Source organism: Lepisma saccharinum, chromosome 9 (genome assembly GCF_977018435.1).
Source record: "Lepisma saccharinum chromosome 9, izLepSacc3.1, whole genome shotgun sequence".
NCBI lineage: Eukaryota > Metazoa > Arthropoda > Insecta > Zygentoma > Lepismatidae > Lepisma > Lepisma saccharinum.
In genome coordinates, this window is record NC_139237.1 from 77,725,742 (window position 1) to 77,749,709 (window position 23,968).

Consider the following 23,968-nt stretch of genomic DNA (forward strand, 5'->3'; position numbering starts at 1 on the left):
ATCCTGCGCTTCAAATATTGCATTAAAAAAAACGTTCTTGCTTGATGAAACACTAAGAACTCCCTGATGTTTTGTGTTTAAGATTTCTTAGTTTTCAAATGAACAACGAATGATAAAAAGACACTTGTTGAGACAATTTTTCCTAGTACATCTTGCCTTCATACTAAGGGTGGCCAAAAAATAACCAGATTCCGGAAAATTTAAAATCTCGCTTTAGAAATTTTACTATCTGGATTTCAGAGGCAGTCCGAATTTAGGAGATAAAAAGATTTATAACCATTTTTCAGGTAGAATTTATTTACAAAGCTCTCAATGTGTTGAATTGTAAGTTTCGTGTTCCTCATTTCACAATAATATACTCCGTAGTAAACAAAAAAACAGATTTGGCCATCCCTACTTTAAAACTCTTGCAAGAACGTTGTTATCATCACTGACCTGCTCATGTGTAACTGGAATTATCAATGTAGAAATGGCACCTTTCTTCAGACTGTTCTTTGGTGTAATTCGTACTAATTTGGGTGTAAGGGTGTAAGGGACGAAATGAACCCAATTGTCAACCTCACTTCCATGTAGTACACTCTGGACTGTAGACTACAGAGGCCCTGGCGTCTAGACCTACAGCAAGTATAATCTTCATAGGACTGTGTGCGTGTTGTCCTGTGTGGTTTTTTTTTCCCCTCGTTTGTGCTGAGTGCCCCTTCACAGCCTCAGCTTTTAACAGAAGTCAGAATATTTTAGTCTCCGACATTACAGTTGATTATAGTTATGATAAAGGGCTGGACCCTGTATCATGTGATGTGTGCAAGAGAGCCGAAGTGCTGATGCACGCAAAATTTTAAATTCAATCAATCAATCAGTTGGATTTTAAATCAAATTTGTAACATTCTGGTAAAAAAAAAATAGCAAACTGAAATTTGTCTTTTCGATAGCATTTGTTCTTTTGGAAATTCTCATCAGTATGGTAAAAAGTGTATTAAGTGAATGGTAAAAGTAAGAAAAAAAAACTACCTGTTCCTCCAACTCATATATTCTGAGGAAGCATGAGAAAAAGTATGTGTGTGTGAAATTTAGAAATATTTTATGTTTTCTTAGCTATTTTATCGCTATCACCATAAACAACTTGTAGAAAGTTCTAGAACACTAGAAAGTCTTGGTTATGTTTATGATAAACTCTGCAAGATATTTTAGATGACAAATTATGGCTCAGCAAGAGTTTTCATGTGGAATCCAGCTATATCACACAAATTCACCTTTGTTGAAATTTGGATTCATCCACCATCAAAGTACAATAGTTGTGTTAAAATCCTTACTTTACACCTTCAATCAATGTCTTTCTATCCGGAACATCATTCTGAATAAGTAGAGACTGTACCATGAATTTTGTGAATGAAGGAGTTTGTCAGTGTTGCTACATGAAGGGAAATTTTCCTTGGCACAGGGAAATTCAGATAAACATTTTTGGAGGAATAAGAAAAATATTAATATTGCAGAGAAATTTGAAAATATCACTCGCATATTATAAGATTCAAACTTATTTTTTAGATGTGAGAATTATATTTCATTTCCTCATCACATAATTTAATCCTCTAAATGACCACTGTAAATTATTGTCATACCTCCCCATTCTTAACTTAGCCTGTGAGTGCCCTTTTATCAATTTCATCACTCATCCTCATCGCTGTGATTAGCCAAAAGTGGGAGAAAAAGCAAAATACAAATACAAAATATTGTCATAACATAGCTGGTATAAACCTAATGCAAACTTTTGTCATAAAAATGTTCACAGTATGTATATATTTTGCAAAGTGTACAATCTGATGCCACAGATCTTAATTTTCAGTCACTCCATCTTTATTTTCATTCATTAAATTATTATTATGGTTACAAATAACCCATAAATACAAATAAATAGGATGGGTCGATAATAACAGGAAGTCCTGTGATCAACATTTCGATTTTTCAGAGATGGGAGGGAAAAATTCACATGGAAAAATGGGAATTGTGTACCTGGAAAGGGACATTGCATTCCCTTCACTTCTGAGAAAAACTATTCACAAAAGATAAAAGCTTACTCTACCTTCGTGGTAGAGTAAGCAGCTGATTTCACTACCCAATGTTGCAGGTTTGCGTCCTGGTCTGGCTATGGATGTTTCTTTGAATGCATGTGTGTGTGTGTGTCATAATCTACTTAAAGGCACCAAAAAACAACATAAAAAAGAAATGAGAAATAGACAAAGATAAACCACAATATCTCTGGAATAAGAAAGGTTATAAATCTTTAGAAACTTTAAGCGAATAATCACACCATGCACACTATGGATAAATGCACCTTTACACTTCAAGATTTTTTTTGCTTGTATTGTTTATTTTACACTCCTTTTCTTCCACTTCTGGCTAATCATGACAGTGAAGATGGATAATGGTTAGATGAAACTGATAAGGAACAAAAGAATACTCATTCTCGGGGCACAATCAAAGCCCTGAAACTTCACAACAAAGATCATAAGTCACCCACATATCCATTTGGCCACCTAAGTGGCACATACAAACATGAGTAAAATACTTACCTTCAAATCATGTCATTTTTCATACATAAATGTTCTATTTTTAAGCATTATGCAAGACTGCACCCTTCCACCCACACCTACATTGGTTGCCTTGTGCAGATATTAAATTATGTGGGCCTCCCCAATGGCAGTCGTAACACTATCACTTGCAATTAAGGGATCTTGGGTTCAATCCCCAGTGGAGGCACATAGAAGTTCGTATTCCACTTTGAATTGTAGGTTAACGCCCAAGTAGCTTATCTTTGCATAAAGTGGAATAAAATAAAATCGATGAATGTAATGACTTGAGAGTTAAGTTTCTTGCAACATATTCTTTGTTCTCTGTTCAGTTTATAATAATTTTACTGCCGATTTCATCATACACTCACCCTCTATATGAAGAAACCTTGTTTCGCATGTTGCTCTTGCTAAAAAAATTATTTATAATTCCTACATATTATTATAGCTTACCACCAACTTTTATTCATATGTGCTCCATAATTGCATTATTTTTCAGTAACGGTAGATAACCTGGTCCATCTACCTAACTTCAATTTACACTTCATTCACTTTACTAAACACAAAACGACTTCTCAAACTTACCACTTCCATGAAGTACTTCACTGCAGCTTAGTGTTGTTGAATGCATTCAGAGCAGTCGACAGGCCTACCTTTCGTCTTCTACACTCGCTGAAGGTTGCTGATGCAGTAAAATGCATCGAAGCTATTACAACCACATGGTTTTTCATATATTTGTATTATACTTTATCACACAGAGCTTGGTGATATTACTTACACATGTAATGGTATTCATGTTCAGTTTAAAGCCAGTTTTACTCAATTGTGCAAAATTATTTTGGTTTACATTTTAAGCTCATAATAATCCAATATTAGTTCAATGTAGACAGGCAGCTTCAGTTACACCCCAACATAAAGGCTATTAGGGATGGACCAATACAAAATTTTTGAAAAGTACTGACATAAAATTTACCACAATGATATTCCACCAATCCAATATAAAATTAAGCCCACCAGAGAGATACCCCCTAGATGGTATTGAACAAGGAGCAGTGGGAGAAAAAACACCTGGGAAGTGTGGGACTGTCCCTAAGATTGTGCAGAGGTGATACAGTGTAGTCTTGTTCTCTGTGTGTACAATGTTACCGAGTGGAAAAAAGGGGCGATTGCATTTGCAGGCACACGGATAGATGTGCAAAACCATGAAACTGTTGATAATATCTAGACAACATTGAAAGCAAACCACACGAAGATTCACGTGAATGCTTTAGAAGGAATTTCAGGCAGTTGTAATTTTTCAGAGTTTGGAATATCATAGCAATTTTTTTGAAAGGAGAGAAAATTTCGATATGACTTTGGTGGTACTGGCCGAAGGTCCAGCCAAGTCTTAACAGCAGCTCAATTATATACTTTCTTAAGTATCCCATTTCTCATAATGATTGTCATACTTTTGTTAGGTATGGTTCTTGCAATCATTCTCTTTTAATTAAATTGTATGCTATCATGTGAAATAAGGCTGGCCCCCATGGCAGAGTAGTTAGCACATTGTGCTACGATGCTCCAGGTACCGGGTTCGAATCCTGGCCTGGGCATGGATGTTTGAGAGTGTCTATTCATCAATTTCATCACATCATCACTCGTCCCCATCTTCGCAAATTAGCCAAAAGTGGCACGAAAAGTGAAGTAAAATAAAGCAAATCAATCAATCAATATGTGAAATAGGCAAAAAAATTCACTAAAGAACTATAAAATGTATGCTTTCCTTCTGCAAAATTATTTACTTCAAAGAACATCCTTCAATTGAGAGTTTTTATGGAACGTTTCATTCATAATATCAGATCAGCACAATATGGGTCATTAGTAAATATATATCTGTACTTACTTGATATCGGTTAACAATTTTATGTCAGCCCATTTCTACTTTGTATTTATATGTTTGTAGCACCTTCAATGCTATCAAAAAAAACAGTTCAATTTCCAGCAGGGTGACGTTCTAGTTGCTTGCACTCCAAATTAAACTGTATATATCCAGATGAAAGAAGTTCCTGCATGTACGAAATATACAGACCACAACTAGTACCTATCAAGTTTCAATACCTATAATTTGGCTTTTAATATATGCTCAAACTGTCCTGAAATGGTCTTGGAGGTTGCAGTGTGTTCAAACATTAAATGCCCACAATACAACTGCACATGAAAGTTCAACTGAAATTAAGAATCAACATTTCCAATAGTGCTGAGCTGATACCAGGGCCAACATATTGGTATCTGTTAGGATTTATTTACAGAGACCACACAATAAATTTCCAGCATATTGGTCTTTCATGACATCCACAAAAATGCATCACACTTTCATAGAATCTAATTATCCTATATATTATGTAAATATTTTGAAGTTTTCATTTATTTGGTGCCAGTACTGTGTGAAAAATTGATTTTTTTGATTACACGTCGTTTTAATTTGCTGATGTAATTCTTGATTATTTTAAAGCAAAACTCTGGTAAAGTGATGCACATAATTGGAATATTACTATCATCATGTATAATATATATATTATTAATGATTATTTCAAACAACTTTTGATTGTAACAATTGTCAAGAATCATTGTCGGTACGGGCATCAGCTCAGCTCTGTGAAGAGTCCCTCTAAAATAAGATCCAGAACTGGTTGCATGGAGTTAAACGTCACTTTAAAAATGTCTAAGTCCTCAACCCTCATGCTGAAAAACAACAAACGTACTTGGGTACTTACCTTGTGTGTCTACACATTCTTCATCACTGCTGTACATTTCATCTTTCTTCTTTTTGTCTTCTTTTCTCCTCTCTTTCTTCTTGTTTTCTAACTTAATCTCACTGCAAATATACAGATAAAAATAATGTGTTAGAAAAGAATAAATGTACCAAAATCTAGACAAGCAATACAATAAAAATATTTCAACTCCTGTTTGGTAATTTTTAAAAAATTGCAATTATCACAATTTCCTGAAATATGTTAGCCATTCACAATTAATCAACATAATACTACAATGCTTCTCTGGAAGAATTGGGTGCGGAATAATTGAGCGGCTCAGGAGTAAAATTTGATCAACCACACACTGTTCAAAATTTAGTTAACATTGAATGTGGTTGTTGCAGTCTCTAGTTGCTGTATAATAGTGAATAGTTCCTTCAGTAATCAATGATGGTCAGAAATGCATGGTGTCACAATGTAATTTCTTCAACCCTTTTAGTCCTTCATTTCCCAAATCGAAGAGAAAACCACAGCCATAAATCTAGCGGTGTAGTAAGAAGGCTAGTTCGTAGTTACGAAGCCACTCCCTGCCCCTGTGCACCTTCTTCCCTGGCTCCCTTCAGTGTTTTTTTTTAAGGATCATGGAAATATTCAGCTGAGTTCCTTTCTTTTATTAACCTTCCTGTCTTCATCCCTTCCTCACGTATATGCCACTGGGCGATGCATTACCCATAACCGGAGAAGAGCTGTTGCTAGACGAGAAGGGGGAAAAAGATGTGCCAACGCTTTCGACTGTCAACAGTGGCATGCATCGTGGTTTCAGCATGAAGAGGGATGGGGTAAGGACACAAAACCATGATGAAGCCTCCAATGGAAGAACTTTCATGTGTGTTTTTCTAGATTTCATACTTCTATGGGTTATCACGATTTACTCCCAAGCTGCTGAATTGTAAACACATCGATTTTAATAAGCTCTATTTTCACTTCATTGAGGTTTTGTTTTTCTACCAAGAAGCAAACCATTTTCTTTTTTTGAGGAACATGGCATTTAGAAATTAATTGTCCTTGTACTAAATGTGAACTTGCACAAAATGAAAATATTACAAGCCTGCCTGCCATCATTAACTTCGATGACAATCCAATTCCAAATTTTTAATTACAAAAATGTATTTGACAAGAAATGCCGTCGAAGAACAAACAAGAAAGTTTTTCACCAATCAATTATCATTATTTGTTTACACCAGCCAGTCAATTAAATCAGCAACATAATCACGGTCCATATCTTTTGAAAGGAAACTTCACTCACTCCAATCAAAAAGCAACAGCAAAAGAAGAAAGAATCTTCATTCCTCGATGGTAAAATTCACTTACATAAAATGACGAAAAGAACAACTTTTAATTAATTCCTTTTTCTCAGGTTTTGTCTTCCGCTTACATTAACGTGAACGAATCCATTGGGGGAATAGACTTTTCTTTCCATAAAGCAAATGCATTACTAGATTACCTTTCCAGTGAATTATATTAGCATTAATTTTCCATCAAAGTAATCATTTGCATATCAATTTCTTAATGGAGCTAAGAGAATACACAAGACTCTTATGTCGATTTGAAGAACGGAAACGAAAGGGCAAAGTACTAGAATGGTGAAACGAATAAGTTATATGGCATATTGTGAGAGAAATAAAAAGAACATCAGTAATACAAATTGGAAGATAAATACTAGTGTGTTTCATTGATAAAATTAAATCATAATACAGCATTATTTCAATGACTTTTTTCATGGAAAGTTCTCTTTTTAGTTCAATATTAATACAATTTAGGGTGTCTTCAAAGCTAAATAATTAGCACTCGTACCTTTAGTGCAAGGGGTCCCAGGTTTGATTCCTGGATGGAGCCCAAAAATTTTGGTGTTATTGCATTGCAAGGAACCGACCGTGGTGAATTAGCACATGCTATGATCGCAGGGGACCCAGGTTCAAATCCTGGCTTTGCATAGGTGTGCTTTGTGAGTATCCCTTCATAAATCATGGTGGCCACTCTAGACCAAGATAAAATTCAAGTACAATTCCCAGCTTTCAAGGTGACCTTTCCAAAAATTCAATGGTACAAGCAGATGTTTTCTCTATTTCAATCTTACCTCTCACAACATATACACACAGAAATATAGTTATTAACAATATAAATTGTGTGCGTGATACAAACATACCCAAAAATTCTAATTCAATTCAATTAAATGGTGGTATGTAATATTTAAAATATTTAATTTAAGGTGCGTAGTTTACATTTGCCATTTCACATACTCAGGATCGAAATGCATCTACAAACACAAGTCACAAATGTTACAGGACATACTAATCTACGAAAAATTGTTAATTGTATAAGAATTTCAAACTCAAATTTACCTAAACGACTTCAAGATATCTTATCTGGCAATAATCTTTTACTTGTCAGATTGTTCTGCAAAGAACACTAACAAAGGAAACTGATTAAGAAAATCTGTTTTATTTTCCACACAGTCTTCTTTACCTTTGTCGATAAAAATAAAAGTTTAACTGGGAAAAACTTACCTCGGGGCATTTATATGTTACAAAGTTGCAATTGTCACATCTAACAAAAAAATTCCCGTATAATTCCCAGAATTAGCCATCTTATCAATTTCATTGTATCTTCACTCATCCTCATCTTTACAGTTATCCAAAAAGTAGCAGAAAGGCCGAAGTAAAATAAACCAAATCCATTGCGAGGACAATTGGGGAGGGGGGGGGGGAGCTACTTGAAAAAAGAAGTTGCACACTCCGGTCTCATAAGCCAGAAAATTGCACCAATGGGATCTGATGTGCTGACCAAAGTCAACCAATGATAAACCTGCTTGGTACATCCCGGCCCTCAGAAGGCCGCTGCACACATGGAGTTTACTTTTTATTAATACAATTTATTTCATATTAGCAAACAACATGGTTGGCTAATTCAAGATGGAGACATACATTTAATTCTAATGTAACATTAAACAATTTACTAACATATTGCAGAACTGCAATGGTCGGTACCTTTTACAAAACATAAAACAAAATGAAGTGTCTGCAGGGAAATTAGTCTCCTCCATGAACATTGGTTTCAGCTTCTTTTCTTAGAAAATCACCATACTGTATGCCTGTCTTTTAACGTGCTGCAAGGAGGCAAATAAAGCTGTGTTGTTGTAATGTCTAGTAGAAAGTTGAAGAAAAATACAATTAATTTTTGGTAATAAAATTCTCTTCATGCTTTATTACATTGGCAGAATGTACTCTGAGGACAGGTCATATAAGGTAAGAAACAGTATCAACTTGTTATGCAACAGAAAACTGTTATGACCATCTGCTAAAGAGTTGCTGATTTTGTAACCTCAAAATTGAAGGTATTTGTCTCCTCCGTGGATTTCTGTCCTTAGAAGAGACACTGTCATCCACAGAGTGTAGAAATATAATCATCTAAGCCGCGCGTCAGGCTAATTTGCAGCAGGTTTTATGTATCAATCCGAGAGAGAACTGAGCTCAGAATCTTCCGTGCCAGTCTTGCCTCGACCGCCGAGCTGCTTGCATCGCAGACACTGAGAAAATGCACAGTATTGCCAACCGCACAACACATCGAACCCCCATGCATGTCAAGCAGAATGTATTTTTGTTTCTTTTTGTCTCCTGAAACAATATTTTAGAAGTACTTTCTGTGCATAGATTATTTAATAAATGTGTCATTACTTAATATAAGTGTGAAATATCTTTGAAACATGAGAGCATGTGTGTGTATATTTTGAGCACGCAAAAAGAAAAATGAACAAAGATAAAAGTAAACAATGATAGGCCCTCTTGAATTTAATGACAAATTATTGTTTTTGGTTTAGAAAGAAATACATTTATGAAAAACAAGGTTACTTCGTTCACAATACATCCATTACTGTAATACACACACACTTCAAGTCATAACAGAAAAAAAAAAGGATGACATGCTATTGGTGATATATACAATCAAGTGCATTGTCTGCTGCTATTACTCTGGTTTCAATTTATGAATCACTTCACTTAACCAGGATTCAAATCCTGGGTCTGTTCTTTTCTTGCTGATAATCACCCTTCCCTTTCTTTGCACAGAACAGTAAATGTGCACCTTCAACAAAGACTTCATTGCCGCCAGTGGGTGAAACAATAAGCCTCCTCCTTCCCCTCTCCCTTTCTCGTCGGTTTCTTCAGCGCTGGCAGTGGTTTTCAACGGTGGTATAAAAAAAATGATTCCATGTACGCCTCCGCCCCTCCCCCCACCAAGTTAAAGCAAGTTTGGTCCAAATAATAAACATGTTTCTTCTCACGGCGATATCTTTAAATATCGCGGAGATTCTTTTGTCGTCAAACAACAAACAATCGTTTCCTCTTCCTAAACTCAAATCGCAAATGATTCAACACCCGTGATACAGACGGCTACATTGACGGCAAATCACCTCACGCCCTGTTTTACTTTGATCTTGTTGCCGTAAGGAGGATTATGCATTTTAAACAACTTGCTTGATTTGAAGAGCTTTTCCCTTCGGATGAAGCCCAAAATAACACTTGCTGAACAGGAGACCTCGATTCAGCCATTCTCGCAGCTGTATAGCACGATTATTAATCACAATAAACATAGGGTTAAAATAGTGGGATGTGCAACACTGGTATCACGGATTCCATGCGCTCTGCAACATATTCAGTCTTGCTCGACTCGCTCTTGGGCTTCAGCGATTCCTCAGCGCAATAGAATCTCCAGTTGACAATTCTGCGGATCCAAGTTCATCTGCACAGTGATTGAAACCTGTTCATGGATGTCTTATTTTGTCTGTATTTTACAAATTAAATAACTGTTTTCTTGCAAGTATGCAGTTGTGTCGGAATAGAACCAGTCTCAGTGGAACTATATTCTGTGCCCACGTTTGGATCTTCATATCCGAAAACCTGCTGCAAAGTTGACTTGACTCTTGGCTTAGGCTATTTTAAAATATTTTTGGAAATTTCATTTGGTGCAAAAGTAAGTGCAATATGTGCAGACAAGTCTGTAAATCTCTTTTGATAAATAAATACAGTTAGAATTAAAGTTAACTCTCAAAATATGGTTTTCTGACAATTATTCATGGATTTTTTGGCAACAATTCATTCCTAAAATTTTATATACAGTTTAGGTCCCTTGGTGCTGGACTCTCCCAAACACAAGAGCAACAAGCAGTGTGCATATTTAAGAATTATCTTGTATTATGTAATCAGGTGATATAGATTCATGGTTGCCAATGGCTTTAATTTTGTGTTGGATATCATACTCAAAGCAATAACACTGGTCTCCATATTAGCAACGGCTTAAAGTTGTTTTGGTTTGATATCTCAATGCTAATTTCAGAAATACTAACAATTTTCTCCGATGACCTACAAATGTTTTACAGATTATCGACAATCTACAAAACTTACATATATTAGGTAACATATGACATGACATTGTGGGGATATAGTTTCAAACAAAAGAAAGAGCTTACTTAATATTTATATTTTGGGAAATGAGAAACGTGGTAGTAAATAATTACAGAGAAACTTAGTACTTACGGTTTCTGCGAAGCTGCTGTTAGTTTGTTTCTTTAACTTTTAACATAGAATAACTTTGTGTAGAAACACACCATGCAACAAGTTCCAATGAGGATGGTGGCAGTGGCCACCGAAATTAATAGCACAAACTAAAACCAGGTTCGCGGAAACTGTGAGTAGTAAGTTTCTCCGTATGTGACCAATTGTTCGATGTCCGAAAAGAATAAAGTATAAAGAATAAAGCAAAGAACCCCTGCTAAAAGTGGACTGGGCCTTGCGGGAAACTGAAGTGTCCGTTAGTTTTGATGCTAAAAACAGTAGTGATTGAGCACCCGAAGTCATTGGAAGATCGTGCAGTTTTCTTTGCATGAAGTCGGCAAAAGCCGTGATGACATCTAGTCGACTGAATGACAGTTTGCGCCCGCGTTGAGAAAAGAAACTCTGAATCTTTAAGTTAAAGTGACTGTCCTTTCTAGTTTTCAGAATCTACCAAAACAGTTGGGTCCAAGTTGGTCGGCCCGAAAGTTGCATTGAGGACAATGGAAACTAGTACACAGGATCACGATGATTAAACGATAACACAATCGTTTTGAGGAGATTTCGCCAGCTGTTCCTGGGACTTTCAAGTTGGATCAGAGTTAAAAGAAAAAGGAAGTATAGTGAAGGTGTTTCATCTTCGATGATAATGACAGCTCTAATGGTTATTTTGTAATAAATGTAAGAAAATATATTTTTAATTTTCCTTTGTTACGCAACTAAAGAAAAGTAGAAAAACCAGAAAAGAATTGTTTCCCGCAAGAAGCGATGAAAAACCAACTTTTCTGTTACATGTAATTATTAATATTTAATTTAATAATATGACAAACATGGTGCAATTACACCCCTGATTTGATTTCATATCTGGCAGAACCTTCTCCAAGGTGGGAATGTAAAAAGTGCAATTGAAGAATCATGTTACAAAGGAGGTTTTAAAATTTTGTGAATATACTATCAGTCTTTTACTTATACTTGGCTCTCTCTTCATATCCCATAAATATTTCATCTACTCTCTAAAATGTTACCCAAGCCTCTATCTTAGCTTAAGCCATTGTTGCTTTGAAGGCTTCATCCTTCATTTACTTTCTGTTAGTGATGGGAATTTACTGAATTTAAACTTGAAATGTTGTCCCTTCTTGTCATGTGCCTTTACAAGCTGCTTCATTCACCTTAATTTAATACAAGCGTCATTCAACATTGACCGGACATTTGTGCACAGAAAAGTGGTGAATAGCTGGAGAATGCTAAAACTGCCGGAAAATGTACCTGCTTCCTTCGTGAGTATTGCACGTTCAGCCCCGATGTAGTTGGCACATGCGCAGTAGTGTTAGTGAAAATGGCAGCAAGTAGTGTGTCTGTATCTTTTGAATTGAATTGTTGTTTTAAGTAAACTTGATGCACAAAAAGGCTAATCGAGACTGGACATACAGTTTAAAGTGGGATCCAAACCACTGTGCCATGTGCCTCCAATAGGTATCAAACCCGGGGCCCCTTGATTACAAGGCGACGACATTACCACTACGCCATCGAGGCGGCGTGTGTCTGTATCTGTTAGACGGCTGGTATAATCAACTTCCTTGTGAAGGTGAAGGTTTATCCAGCCTAAATTTTGAGAGTATTAGAAGCACAGTAAAAGAAACAAACAATGTCATGGGCAAAAGTTTACCGATGACGTCAACAGTTTGGTGGAGAACGTTATTTGGTGACGAATGAACCGCATGGAACTATTTGTTTCACTTGGGACACGTAAGATGCTATTCATGCAGAGCAAAATAAAATAAAAAAAATAAAAAAAGAGAGAGAGGGAGAGGGAGGGGGAGAGAGGGAGGGAGGGGGAGAGAGAGAGAGAGAGAGAGAGAGAGAGAGAGAGAGAGAGAGAGAGAGAGAGAGAGAGAGAGAGAGAGAGAGAGAGAGAGAGAGAGAGAGAGAGGGAGAGGGAGAGGGAGAGAGAGAGAGAGAGAGAGAGAGAGGGAGAGGGAGAGGGAGAGGGAGAGAGAGAGAGAGAGAGAGAGAGAGAGAGAGAAAGAAATATAAGATGCTATTCATGTGAAGCTTTTGGAAAAAGGGCCAGGATTAATGTCTAGTATTACTTCGCATTGACAATGGCTGCTGTACGTAATGACATTTGCAAGAAAAGTCTGGGAATATTGGCTGAAAATGTTATTTTTCACCATGACAATGCCCGGCCACACACTGTTGACTGCAACAACTCTTGCTGAAATACACCGGGAGGTTTTGTTCCATGTCCTTACAGTCTGGACTTGCCCCTCGGTGATATTAGATTTGTCTTAGCTCCTTAAAGAGCATATGAGAGGGAAGAAATCGAATAAAGATGAAACACTGACAAAAAATATATCCTACGACATCAGTCAACTTCCTTCTGCACCAAAGGAATCAGGGAACTAACAACAATGGCAACGATGCCTGGATACTCAGAAGCAATATTTTGAAAATTTTGACTGGTTTCGAATTTTTTCCGAGAAATAAAAGTCTGTCAACATTGAAGGACCTAAGTATGAAGAGGGAAAAGTATCACCATTTCTCAATTTATTAACCGTTCATGTGCGACATGTGAAACAGAATGCTCGAAACTTTGACATAACTCACCGTACACTAAAGACTTACATTACCAAAATATATTTCATCAAGAATCATTCGTTCCTTGGAAACACCCAAAAGTTGGGATACGAAACACAAGAGTTACACATATTGTCACAAAGTGGCTTAACTGCAGCTTTCGGATGGACATCTATCAGAACACAAATTACTGTATTACCACACAATGTATGCGAGAAGGTAAAACATTTCTCTCAACCTAAGACAACTTTTTATGTGACTTTCGGTTGTTTGTGCATAATATGTTCCTCCACTATCCGATTGCAACTTTTAGCCTACAATAAACAAAATATTCTAGTTTTGCCATTTTCCATCAGCAAAAATAAATGTCAGTGGCAAATTGTGAACCTGGGCTGCATAGGCATTTATACCGGATAGAAAATGCCCATAAAATCGAAACAAGGCCTAACCAAATAAAATATTACTACGAAGAGTTGTTCACCTCATGTTCTCTATGCCTGATACCATATTATAATAAATAAGATGGCTTATATGCCACTGCATTAACAAAAAAAATGTGTTTAGTACTTATGCCTTTTGCCTATAAAAATATCAATAATGAGTACAAAGCTAACAAGAAATAGATGTGAGATACTACAGGTATATGATCTCCAAATATGATCTACGTATAATGAAAAAGTAAGATTTTGTTTGAGGAAATTGAAAGTAAACTTGGAAAATTTGAACAAAATTTGAGAATTCAATACACAAGTTGAGAACAATAGAAAAATGTGCACAGAGAACTGATAAGAGTTCGTTTTTTTACTACATTTAAAATGAGGCGTGACAACACTTTAATGCAATTTATGCGTGTCTCCAGATGTGTGGAATATCCCCTTGCGTAAATCCCATGCCAATGATATTATATATGAATGTAAATTACCTTTATAGCAATAAAACCATGACTCAAAAAAGCCTACATGGGCAACACGAACATGTTACAATAGCACAGTGATGACCCTTTTTTTTTTGCTGTTGTCATTCACCTATACTACGAGTCAATACTTATTATTAGTTTCTGGTGCCTTGAGGATTGGATAGACTATACTGCACCACAAACAAGAAGAATGGAACTGCAAAGCTCATAAGCTAATGACCCACTGAGATGGCAGAAACGTAACAACCCGAACCTCCGAGTGGAAAATTCCTTGTGCCTTTCCGAAGGTAGTCCAACAATGTATCATGCCACCATGTGGAACATTTTCCATGCTTGGCTGCAACGGGGCTGAAGCTAAACAAAGAGATGCGGAATTACAATAAACGACATTTGGAGACACGGCCAATGGGAAATTTCCACTCTAGCAACCTGCAGACTTCTGGCATGGAAATTCCATGCTTCGGTTCCGCACGTTTCGCTGTAGAAGGGCGTTACACCATTTGATTTCAATAGAAGCAGAAAACAGAAGTTCTGTTGCGGCGTTTCCCCATGTCTCAGTGGGCGATAAGCTTTACAGTACATAAATAATATCCATTTTGAAAAATCAGGGTTAGCTAACAATACACAATAATAATACACATTGAACAATTGGCTTTACTACAACAGAAATCATCACAAAATTGTCGAATCTCCGGGAGAACATCAAGGAGGCAACAATAGCCATCCATCCAGGGGGAAAAGCAGAACTTCACCAGGGGTCAGGGTTGGTGATAGATGACCAATGGTTCTCCACCTACACAGGAATTCTACAAAATGCATATATACGAATATTCCTGAAGATTACAGGGATGTTAGCTTGAGCTTGCAAAATCTTTGGATCCTATCCAGACCAGACGTGGTTGATATCCCAGGAGAATCTACTTGACAATGAGGGTGTAAGGGTTACCCTTTATAGAAACACCCAAATGTCAACCTCTCTTCCACGAAGTACACACTGAGCTGCATCTTGCAGACTAACGAGAGTGACACCTGGATCTGCAGCCAGGATAATCCTCTGGGGCTCTGTTTTGTTATCCCTATAAGTTTGTGATTGTCCCTTCAACCATCTCATACACCATTCACCCTCAGATACACGATTAGCCAAAAGTGGAAGAAAAGCAAAGTAAAATAAACTAAATCTATCAATCAATCTTCTTGACAATGGTTTTCGAGAATGACTTAGTAATGTAGGGAGACAAGTAAGGTGATGTTCAAGACCAGTTGTATAGTTGGAAATGAGATAATTGGTTGGGGGAGGGGTGTTACACAAGTGAATTTTTTGGTAATGTGTACATAGGAAATCACTTGAAAATCTCATTAGTATGTGGACATCTCGCGTCAGGGGTACACAAATACAGGGCACCAGGTCACTTTGGCACCTGGAAATTGTAACCTGGTGCTTAATTTTCAAATTTATTTCTAAAATATTTTAGTAATATTTCAAGTTTCCTTACAGAAGTTTCCATTACCTTTTTTAAAAATAAGTATAGTATATGTTTTTCTTGTTTATGCATTTTCTGTAATTTGGAAAAAATCTAATTTCCACACCCATAATGCAATTTTGTAAAGATGACTGGATGGTTATTTGGGTGCATCTTAAAAACTAATAATTTTTAATCCAATCTTGTGTTGGTTATGAAATTAGATGTTTTAAGTCACATATCAAAATATATGGCTTATCTTGGTTGGACTCATGGTTTTCTTACCCTATATTTGCAAGAATAAAAGAGTACTGGCTGCCTGAGAGAAAGGGGCTCGCTCCTGAATTATTTTTAGTTTTGTCTACCCTGGTCTTGCAACACGATCCTTACTGCTGTGCTGAAATAAAGCAGTTGTGGAAGGCTACAAATTTGGAGTTATTGTTTTATCGTCAGACAGGGATCTTACCTAAGCTTTCAAATAACACAGAAAACTGGTAAGTGATAGTTGTAAGATTTATAAAAAAATAATAATAATAAAAAAACAAAACATGATGCAACAGCCCTTGAGGTTCAAGGCCTATCTACTGACTACCAAACCTCACTCCCACATGCCTCAGCAGAGGTGGACAATCAGTTGTCAGCACAACAAACCCCCAAGACGCGTTATGTTAATCATTTGTAGCTCCCAATTTCTTCATGATGATGGGTCCCAGTCCCATACACTAGCTGAAATCTCAGGAGAAAAGTTGTCATGCTCCCCCCCCCCTCCCAAGAGAATGGAGCAGCACACATTCTGTAGCCCAAGCCTAAAGCGTGATGCATTACACCCCATGGGTAAGGTAGATGCATGTTTTTTTTTTCTTTCACAAAGTAAGCTGTTGTGGCTTTTCTTGAGCAAAGGCACTAGGCATGGAAGAAAACTAATGTGTCCGTTGTTCCCACACACACAGCTGCAGTAATGAATTTTATGGCTTTCACCTGGGCATACAATCTTCTGTTGGCCTTGGCCTTAGCTAACAGAAAAAACAGATCCAGGAAAATTAACAAGATATTGGAAGAACCACAAGACGTGCAGGAATTTATCAAATGGCTTTCAAATGTGACTAGTGAGAAAAAAGATGACAGGGAAGCACTGTGTAGCGATGCGATTTCTTGGAACTAGAAACCAAGACAAGAAGATATTATGAAAATCGTGGGAACTGCATAAAGTATGACTAAACAGAGGGGGCAAGAATGAAGTGGTACATACACATGAGACATGCTATCGAGGAAGAAGTATGAAACAGAAATGCAAGGGAAGAGATATAGTGCAAGACCCTGGATAAGATCAATACAACATAGTGTGGAAAAATTGGTAAAAAGGGAGGATAGGAATGGAAACTTGCAAGCAGACGAATAGTGAAGATACACACAAAAAAAAAAAAAAAAAATGAGTGGCTTGACCTCAATGCAGATCAATCCAAGCAGAAGAGGAGAATAATGATGCCAACAGTACCTGCGATGTTTAAAGTTGAGAAATTCCCGGTCAAAAGATCCCTGGTTTAAATACCTCCAAAACAAACCCCACCATACTGTATTTCCAGCATATAAATTTTTAACTGAGGCAGTTTGACACTTTTCAGGATTAATTCATAATTTTAATTTATTATCTAAGACATAGTTGAATGATGGACATTTGGCAAAATGCCTGTATAGGGTTGCTACAATTTCTTGATTATGAAATTCCCTGACATTTCCAGGTTCTCCAGTCTGAAAATGAAATTTTTCCAGACACACCTGCATATGTCAAATTCCTCACATCCCATCCCACTTTCACCACATTTTTTAAAGCAAATTTAATTCCTCATATCCTGCACCAGTTTTTCGATAGATGTTCATATAACACAATCTTTATAAACCATGAACAATTTTTCACTTTCTAGCAGATTTTCTACACAATTCCTATATGCAACAAAAAAATTTCCACATGCTCTGCACTTCAAACAAAAAAATAAAACTAGCCCTATTTTCTACCACGATGTAGAATCAACAGATGGTCAGGCTAATGGTCATTGCATAAAATTCTACTAGTGTTATCATCTTGCTAACAAAATTTATTTTCTGTTATACCAAAATGTAAATGCCAAGACCAAGACCTATAAAATAATAGAGGATAACCTCTTCTATAATTATGATCATACTGTCAGACTACTTCAGTTATCAATCAGTATATCTGGACTACAACTTTTACTTTGATATTCTTTCTGAAACCTAGTATAAAAAGTGAAAATTAACTATATTACCTATGAGTGGTACAGTACCGGAAAGTAAGGATGGATGTGCAACATAGATATGAGTCATTTGCAAACGAAGAGATCTTTGCAAAGAGCAACTGAACTAGTTGATCAGGTTGCTTCTGAACAGGTCGCAAACTAAGGACTTAATGCACAGAACAAGTCTCATTTTCAGGAGAAATAGACAGTCCCTTTGTTTTTCTGCACAACCACACTACAACAGTTCAATGTGATGTCAACCACAAACCACAGCCAGTCACGTGAGATAATACCGTACAACAGTTATAGCACATCCAAAACCATTGAACTATCCAAAAACAACTCCTCCGCTTCATGTAGGAGAACAGAACAGGTTCCACTGGTTTGTTCTCGAGGAAAGGAAATTTCTTAAGTTTTTTTTTTCTTTCTTTCTTCCGAAGCAATGATGGCTGGTGTGGTAGTCAAATCTCGCGCTTCCTTGATTCCCAGTCTTAAACAAGTTCACACAAACGAATCGCAAAATCAACAGAACAGAACTTCCTATCACAGTGATAGAAGCTATTTTATTTCCCATTATTGCAAAGAACAAGTCACTCCAGCCATTAACCATAACTACCGTGCGCGAGATTTGGAACAATTTGGTTGTAACAAAAAGAACCTAGATCTGAGTGCGAATGAATGTAGAACCGAAATTCGTAAACCATAATTTTGTACCAGACACAATCACAAGGACCAGAGGAACAAGTCTCTGAACTAAGGAGTGGAATCACAAGAACCAAATCCGGAAGCGAAAATAAACAACTTGTTCTCTTGCAAAACTCCAAAATGCAAGTAAATTCCAGATGATCTGCAAAATTTCCTGAAATTTCCCCATTTCCAGACACGTTGCAACCCTGCTTTTCTACTTTCTACTAGCAGAATGTATTGGAAGATTCTTAATGGATAAATGATGTTGCAGGCTCTATACAAGTTTTTCATTTTGCCCATTTTAGCTGCCATTGCTAGTTTCAAACTGCCTCTTTTGGCATTTTTAAAACCTAGCAGATTTCAAAATGGGCACATACATTATTTTGCAACAACATTATTGTAAATTATCTAATAATAAAATAGAAGATCACTGCAGCTGTGTTAATTCTTTATGACTCCATTAACAGTAAGGCCGTTGATTTGACACTTAATAAATTTTATAACAGTCCAAGTATAATAAAGTACATGAATATTTTTGCCCATAGTCATATTTCTTTATCTTTTCTCGTATGTACGCATTACAGAATTTAGCATAGAAACACAGTTTTTCGTTGTGACGTTTGAGGAGAACACAACCTCCCTTCATCAGAAATTTATTTTAGTTTGATTATAACAATAGTTAAAAATTTATAAACAAAAATGAATCAGTTATACACTGGATGTTGTCAATGTTACATTGTTGTAATATTGCAACTTAACTGTGAAAACAAGCAGTCTGTTTTTTTTTTTGTTTTTTTTTTTCAGATAAAAATATTTCACATCAAGAAACTCTGTGAAAGCAATGATGATTTTGAATTGCCTGATGATATTTGGGATTCATAATCTATATATATATATATATAAAAATGGATGTAGGTGTGTTTGTTCCGCATAATTCTCGAACGCCTGGAGCGATTTCAACCAAACTTGGTGCACGTATCACTTGCAATCTCGAAAGAAATACTGTGGGGGTAAGACACCCTTGGCACCTATAGACAGTGTGACATGTACAACGACCGATATTAGAGTGGAATCCAAAGTTTTCGGGGTCGCTACGATAAATAGTGACACTCCCAATGTCATTCAACTCCAGACACCCCTGGCACCTCTAGGGGTGGGGGTGGGAAGGGGGTGACATGTAAAACGACAGATATTAGTGTAGAATCCATAGTTTTCGGGGCCGCTGAGATGAATAGTGACACCCCCAATGCCGTTCAACTCCAAGTTCATTTTACACTATAGTCAGAATTCATTATTTTAATATCTAATAGAAGACTGGGATAAATAAATACCCAGGCAACGCCGGGCAATCAGCTAGTTTTTAAATAAAATATAATGTGATCAAAATTTTTATCTGAATCATAAAAATAAAACAGACTGCTTGTTTTCACAGTTAAGTTGCTATATTACAACAATGTAACACTGACAACATCCATTGTATAACTGATTCTTTTTTGTTTAAAAAAATTAACCATTGTTATAACTGTATCTTTAATCAGACTAAAAATAAATGTCTGATGAAGGGAGCGTGTGTTCTCCTGATACGTCACAACGAAAAACTGTGTTTTTATGCTTGTAATAACTGTAGACTACAAGAGAAATAGTTATATTTCTTGATTTCAGGATTGATGAATGCCAAAAATCCCAACCTCTTCCAGTGTCAGTTTTCATATTTTAAATGCCTTCTTGGCTGCCTTGTTGAGCAAACTAAAATGTTTGAACTCTGTCTCTCGTTTAAAGATATATTCAACTAATGATGCATAACTGGGAACATTGATTTTTCTGTGTTATAGTTTTCCAGAATTATTGTTATTCCCCCCAAAATTTTGCATTTTTATTTTTACCACATTCTTCTGCCACATAAATTATACCTTGTTTGTGCTTTTAAATTTACATTTAGTCTATGGCCTATACATCTTCGTGACAGTGTCATATGCGGGAAATGATTTTTGAGGAATCAATTTTCCATTATTTCTCGTGCGACGAATACTGATGTTATGGCTCCCGTGCAATAATAGATGTGTGCTCGATCTTCACCAAAATCCAACCACTTTCCTCGGTAAGGAAAAATGTTTCTTGTGTGACAAATAATGATGTTACAGCTCTTGTGTGGTGGTAGTTGCTCACTCCATTTCTCGTCAGAACCCTGACACTTTGCATGTTGATGCAAAACGTTCTATGTGAAAAATCGTGACAAATATGCATTTACATGTGATTTCGTGTAGCTGTCTGAAGTATTCCATGCATAATATGCACCACAGTTTTCATTTGGATAAAATTTTGGAAAATGTGCATTTTATAAATGCGTAAATATGGTACATTTTATCTATTAAGCCTAAAACAAAAAGAATGTTGAATTTTTCATTTCTTTAAGCACAAAATGAGTTGAAATTTGCAATTAATGCCAATGCATTATTTCATGATTTCAAATTGGTGAAAAATGTATTCATAACATGCCACTGCAGAAACATAAATACTTTTTTGCAGCAGTTAACATTTTTCGGTGTTATCGTGTTTGCAAAAATTAAGTTTCCTGTGCATAACTTACAGAATTACTTTAACAACTGGAATATGGGGTTCTATTCCATGAAGATGTACTACCATATTAAAAATACTATACCCAATGTCACAACTACAAAAGCAATATACATACCTGCTTTTGTTCTCCTTGTCAATATCTTTATCACTAATTAATTCATTATTATTATTGTTGCAGCTAATGTCGTTATTGTTACTCCCAGACGTGCTATTAGTAGATGAGGTCACTGTTGTAGAGTACGTTAAGGTATCTGTTGCCGAACTAACACCCACTGTAGTTGTAGGTCCTGCTAAACTGCACACTATCTCTGGAACACTCGTTGACTGTTCTATCACTTGTTCTTGCTTCTGTTGCATCTCTCGCTGCAACGCCGCCACAGTTTGTCTTGTTGTCACACCCGTCGTGTTGCCTATCACATCTGGTACAAGGTTCTGGGGTTTTTGTGGATTTCGGATTGCTCGAGTCCTCTGCCGTGATTTCCGCAGTAACCGTTTATAATTCTCAGTCTTCTTACTCAAATAGTAATACTGTACACAATCACAAACACTTTTTCGTTCTAGATACGATGATATCAAACCAAAGTTCTTCGGATGTTGAAGGTATTTCTCCTTAAAAATTTCTTTCTCCTGACTCGTCCACACATTTAATAACTGTCTGTCTTTATATTCAGACACAAAATCATCTATATGTCCATTGTTATTCTCGTACATTAACTTCCTTTGTTTTGCATCTAACAAAATGGGGGGAATCACAGCATACGACCTCATTTTCTTGTCCTCCATCTGAAACAAAACATATCATTAAGCATGTTTTACAAAGTAAAAAAGTAGCATTTATCTACATCTCACACTTAATGAATGACAAAAATATCTCAATATCTACAGTCGAACCTCAATTTTACGTTTTTCAGGGGACCAAGCTCAAAAAACTTAGAATGCAGGAAAATTTAAAATAGAGGAAAATTTCATAACATTTTGCTATGTTTGGACCAAAAGATTCAATGCATAATGCAGCAAAATTTAAAACCAGGGTTCCACTGTAGTATATATGTTTACACTATTTTTATTCTTATGGGATAGTTTCAAAGCTAAAACTAGCTTTTCAAATAAACATGTCAACAGATGCTTATAATGAGGAAAGAAGAAACATTACAGGTGTAAATTAAGTGCATACTGTTTGAACTAACAAAATCGCACACAATCAATTTTATACAATACCACATATCAACCTTAGTAAAATATATGTTTCACAAACTAGTCCAAATCTTATTTGAAGTACAGTGGAACCTCAAGTTTTATAATTTGAAATATGTTACGATATGTTCTTGTTCAAACAACAAAAAAAATAATAAACTATGAAAAACTGGAAGAGTTTAAGTTTGTTAAAATAATTTCATAGTAAAGACCAAATAAACCTTAGTAAAATATGCCAGCATACTTCAACATTTTACAATCTCTTGCCATACAAACTTTATTTGGAACACCTACATATGACTATTTCATATACACAAAATACCTCAAAATATGCCAGCAGTGTAAATACTACACACTGAATGTGCCCTCACATTCTGCTGCTTATGCCCAACAAAACCACCATTTCGAATCTGAGCACAATATGTGGCATGGCTATATCTACTTTGCTATCAACTAGCATAGCAATGAAACAATTTCAGATGGTCAATGGCAAGAAACAAGTGACATGTCAGCCACGTAGGCAGACCTCACATTAATATTTATTAGGAATTGGGAAATAGGAAATAGCAAAGTGTTATTATTTGCCACATGGAGCTCTCATTAAGTCTAATACCAAGAAAAATTAAAAAAAGTAATCTGAAATTATTAGGATATAGTAACAGAAAACATTTGCAAAGTGTTTCCTTCTCTTTTCTGTTCAGGATTATAAAGACAATAGAAAGCAACATAAGGAGCAAATTGATATAAACTGTATGATCCAATGAGATACTGTTAAATAGCAACAGTTTCTGATTTTAAAAGAAAATAAGAATAAAGGGTATTCTTCAAGTGTCAATTACATTAACCTTTATCAAATGACAGGGACAGCCGTAATCTTAAGCAGCTGTAAATACCTTGAAGACAACTGGGATTATACTTGTCCAAGTGTGACATGGTACCATTCAGCATGTCAAGACAACAGAGATGATATTTTAGTTCTATTTTTTGTTTATTTATACATGTATGGAGCTATGACATACCTGAATTTCAATGCCATACAAATATTAATACTTCGTTAAAAATTGATTTGATATTTTATTGATTAAGAATTGTACAGAGTGAGCTTTTTAAATTCACTTAAATATTGTGAACAATTCACAGAATGAGAACTATTCATTGTTGAGAGTTTAATTTTGGATGGAATGGATAGGGCTTTCACCGAGGTTACAATGGTGACATTCTGTCTCAATACAGGCACAATTAGCATTTTGTTGTACTGAGAACGGGTAAGGAAGATGATGGTAGCGAGTGGAATTCAGTGAAAACAGCTGTTTAAATTTCAGATTGCACAGTGTTCTGTTGTTCGAAATAACACTGCATTCTTCAACATCATCTCTGAAGATGTCAAGTAAACGTGGATAAAT

The 23,968-nt window shown here is 36.1% G+C and overlaps 1 protein-coding gene across 3 annotated transcripts in view; it reads right to left on the reverse strand.

Annotated features, from left to right (window-relative positions):
* Smr (nuclear receptor corepressor smrter) overlaps positions 1-23,968 on the reverse strand; it is a 232,534-nt gene that overhangs the window by 61,613 nt on the left and 146,953 nt on the right. For all 3 annotated transcript variants that reach the window (XM_083128468.1, XM_083128467.1, XM_083128469.1), the window contains exons 10-11: positions 21,487-22,154; positions 5,318-5,418 (exon numbers count right to left, since the gene is read on the reverse strand). In XM_083128468.1, coding sequence (XP_082984594.1) covers positions 5,318-5,418; positions 21,487-22,154 — 769 coding nt within the window. The remainder of the gene's footprint in view (positions 1-5,317; positions 5,419-21,486; positions 22,155-23,968) is intronic.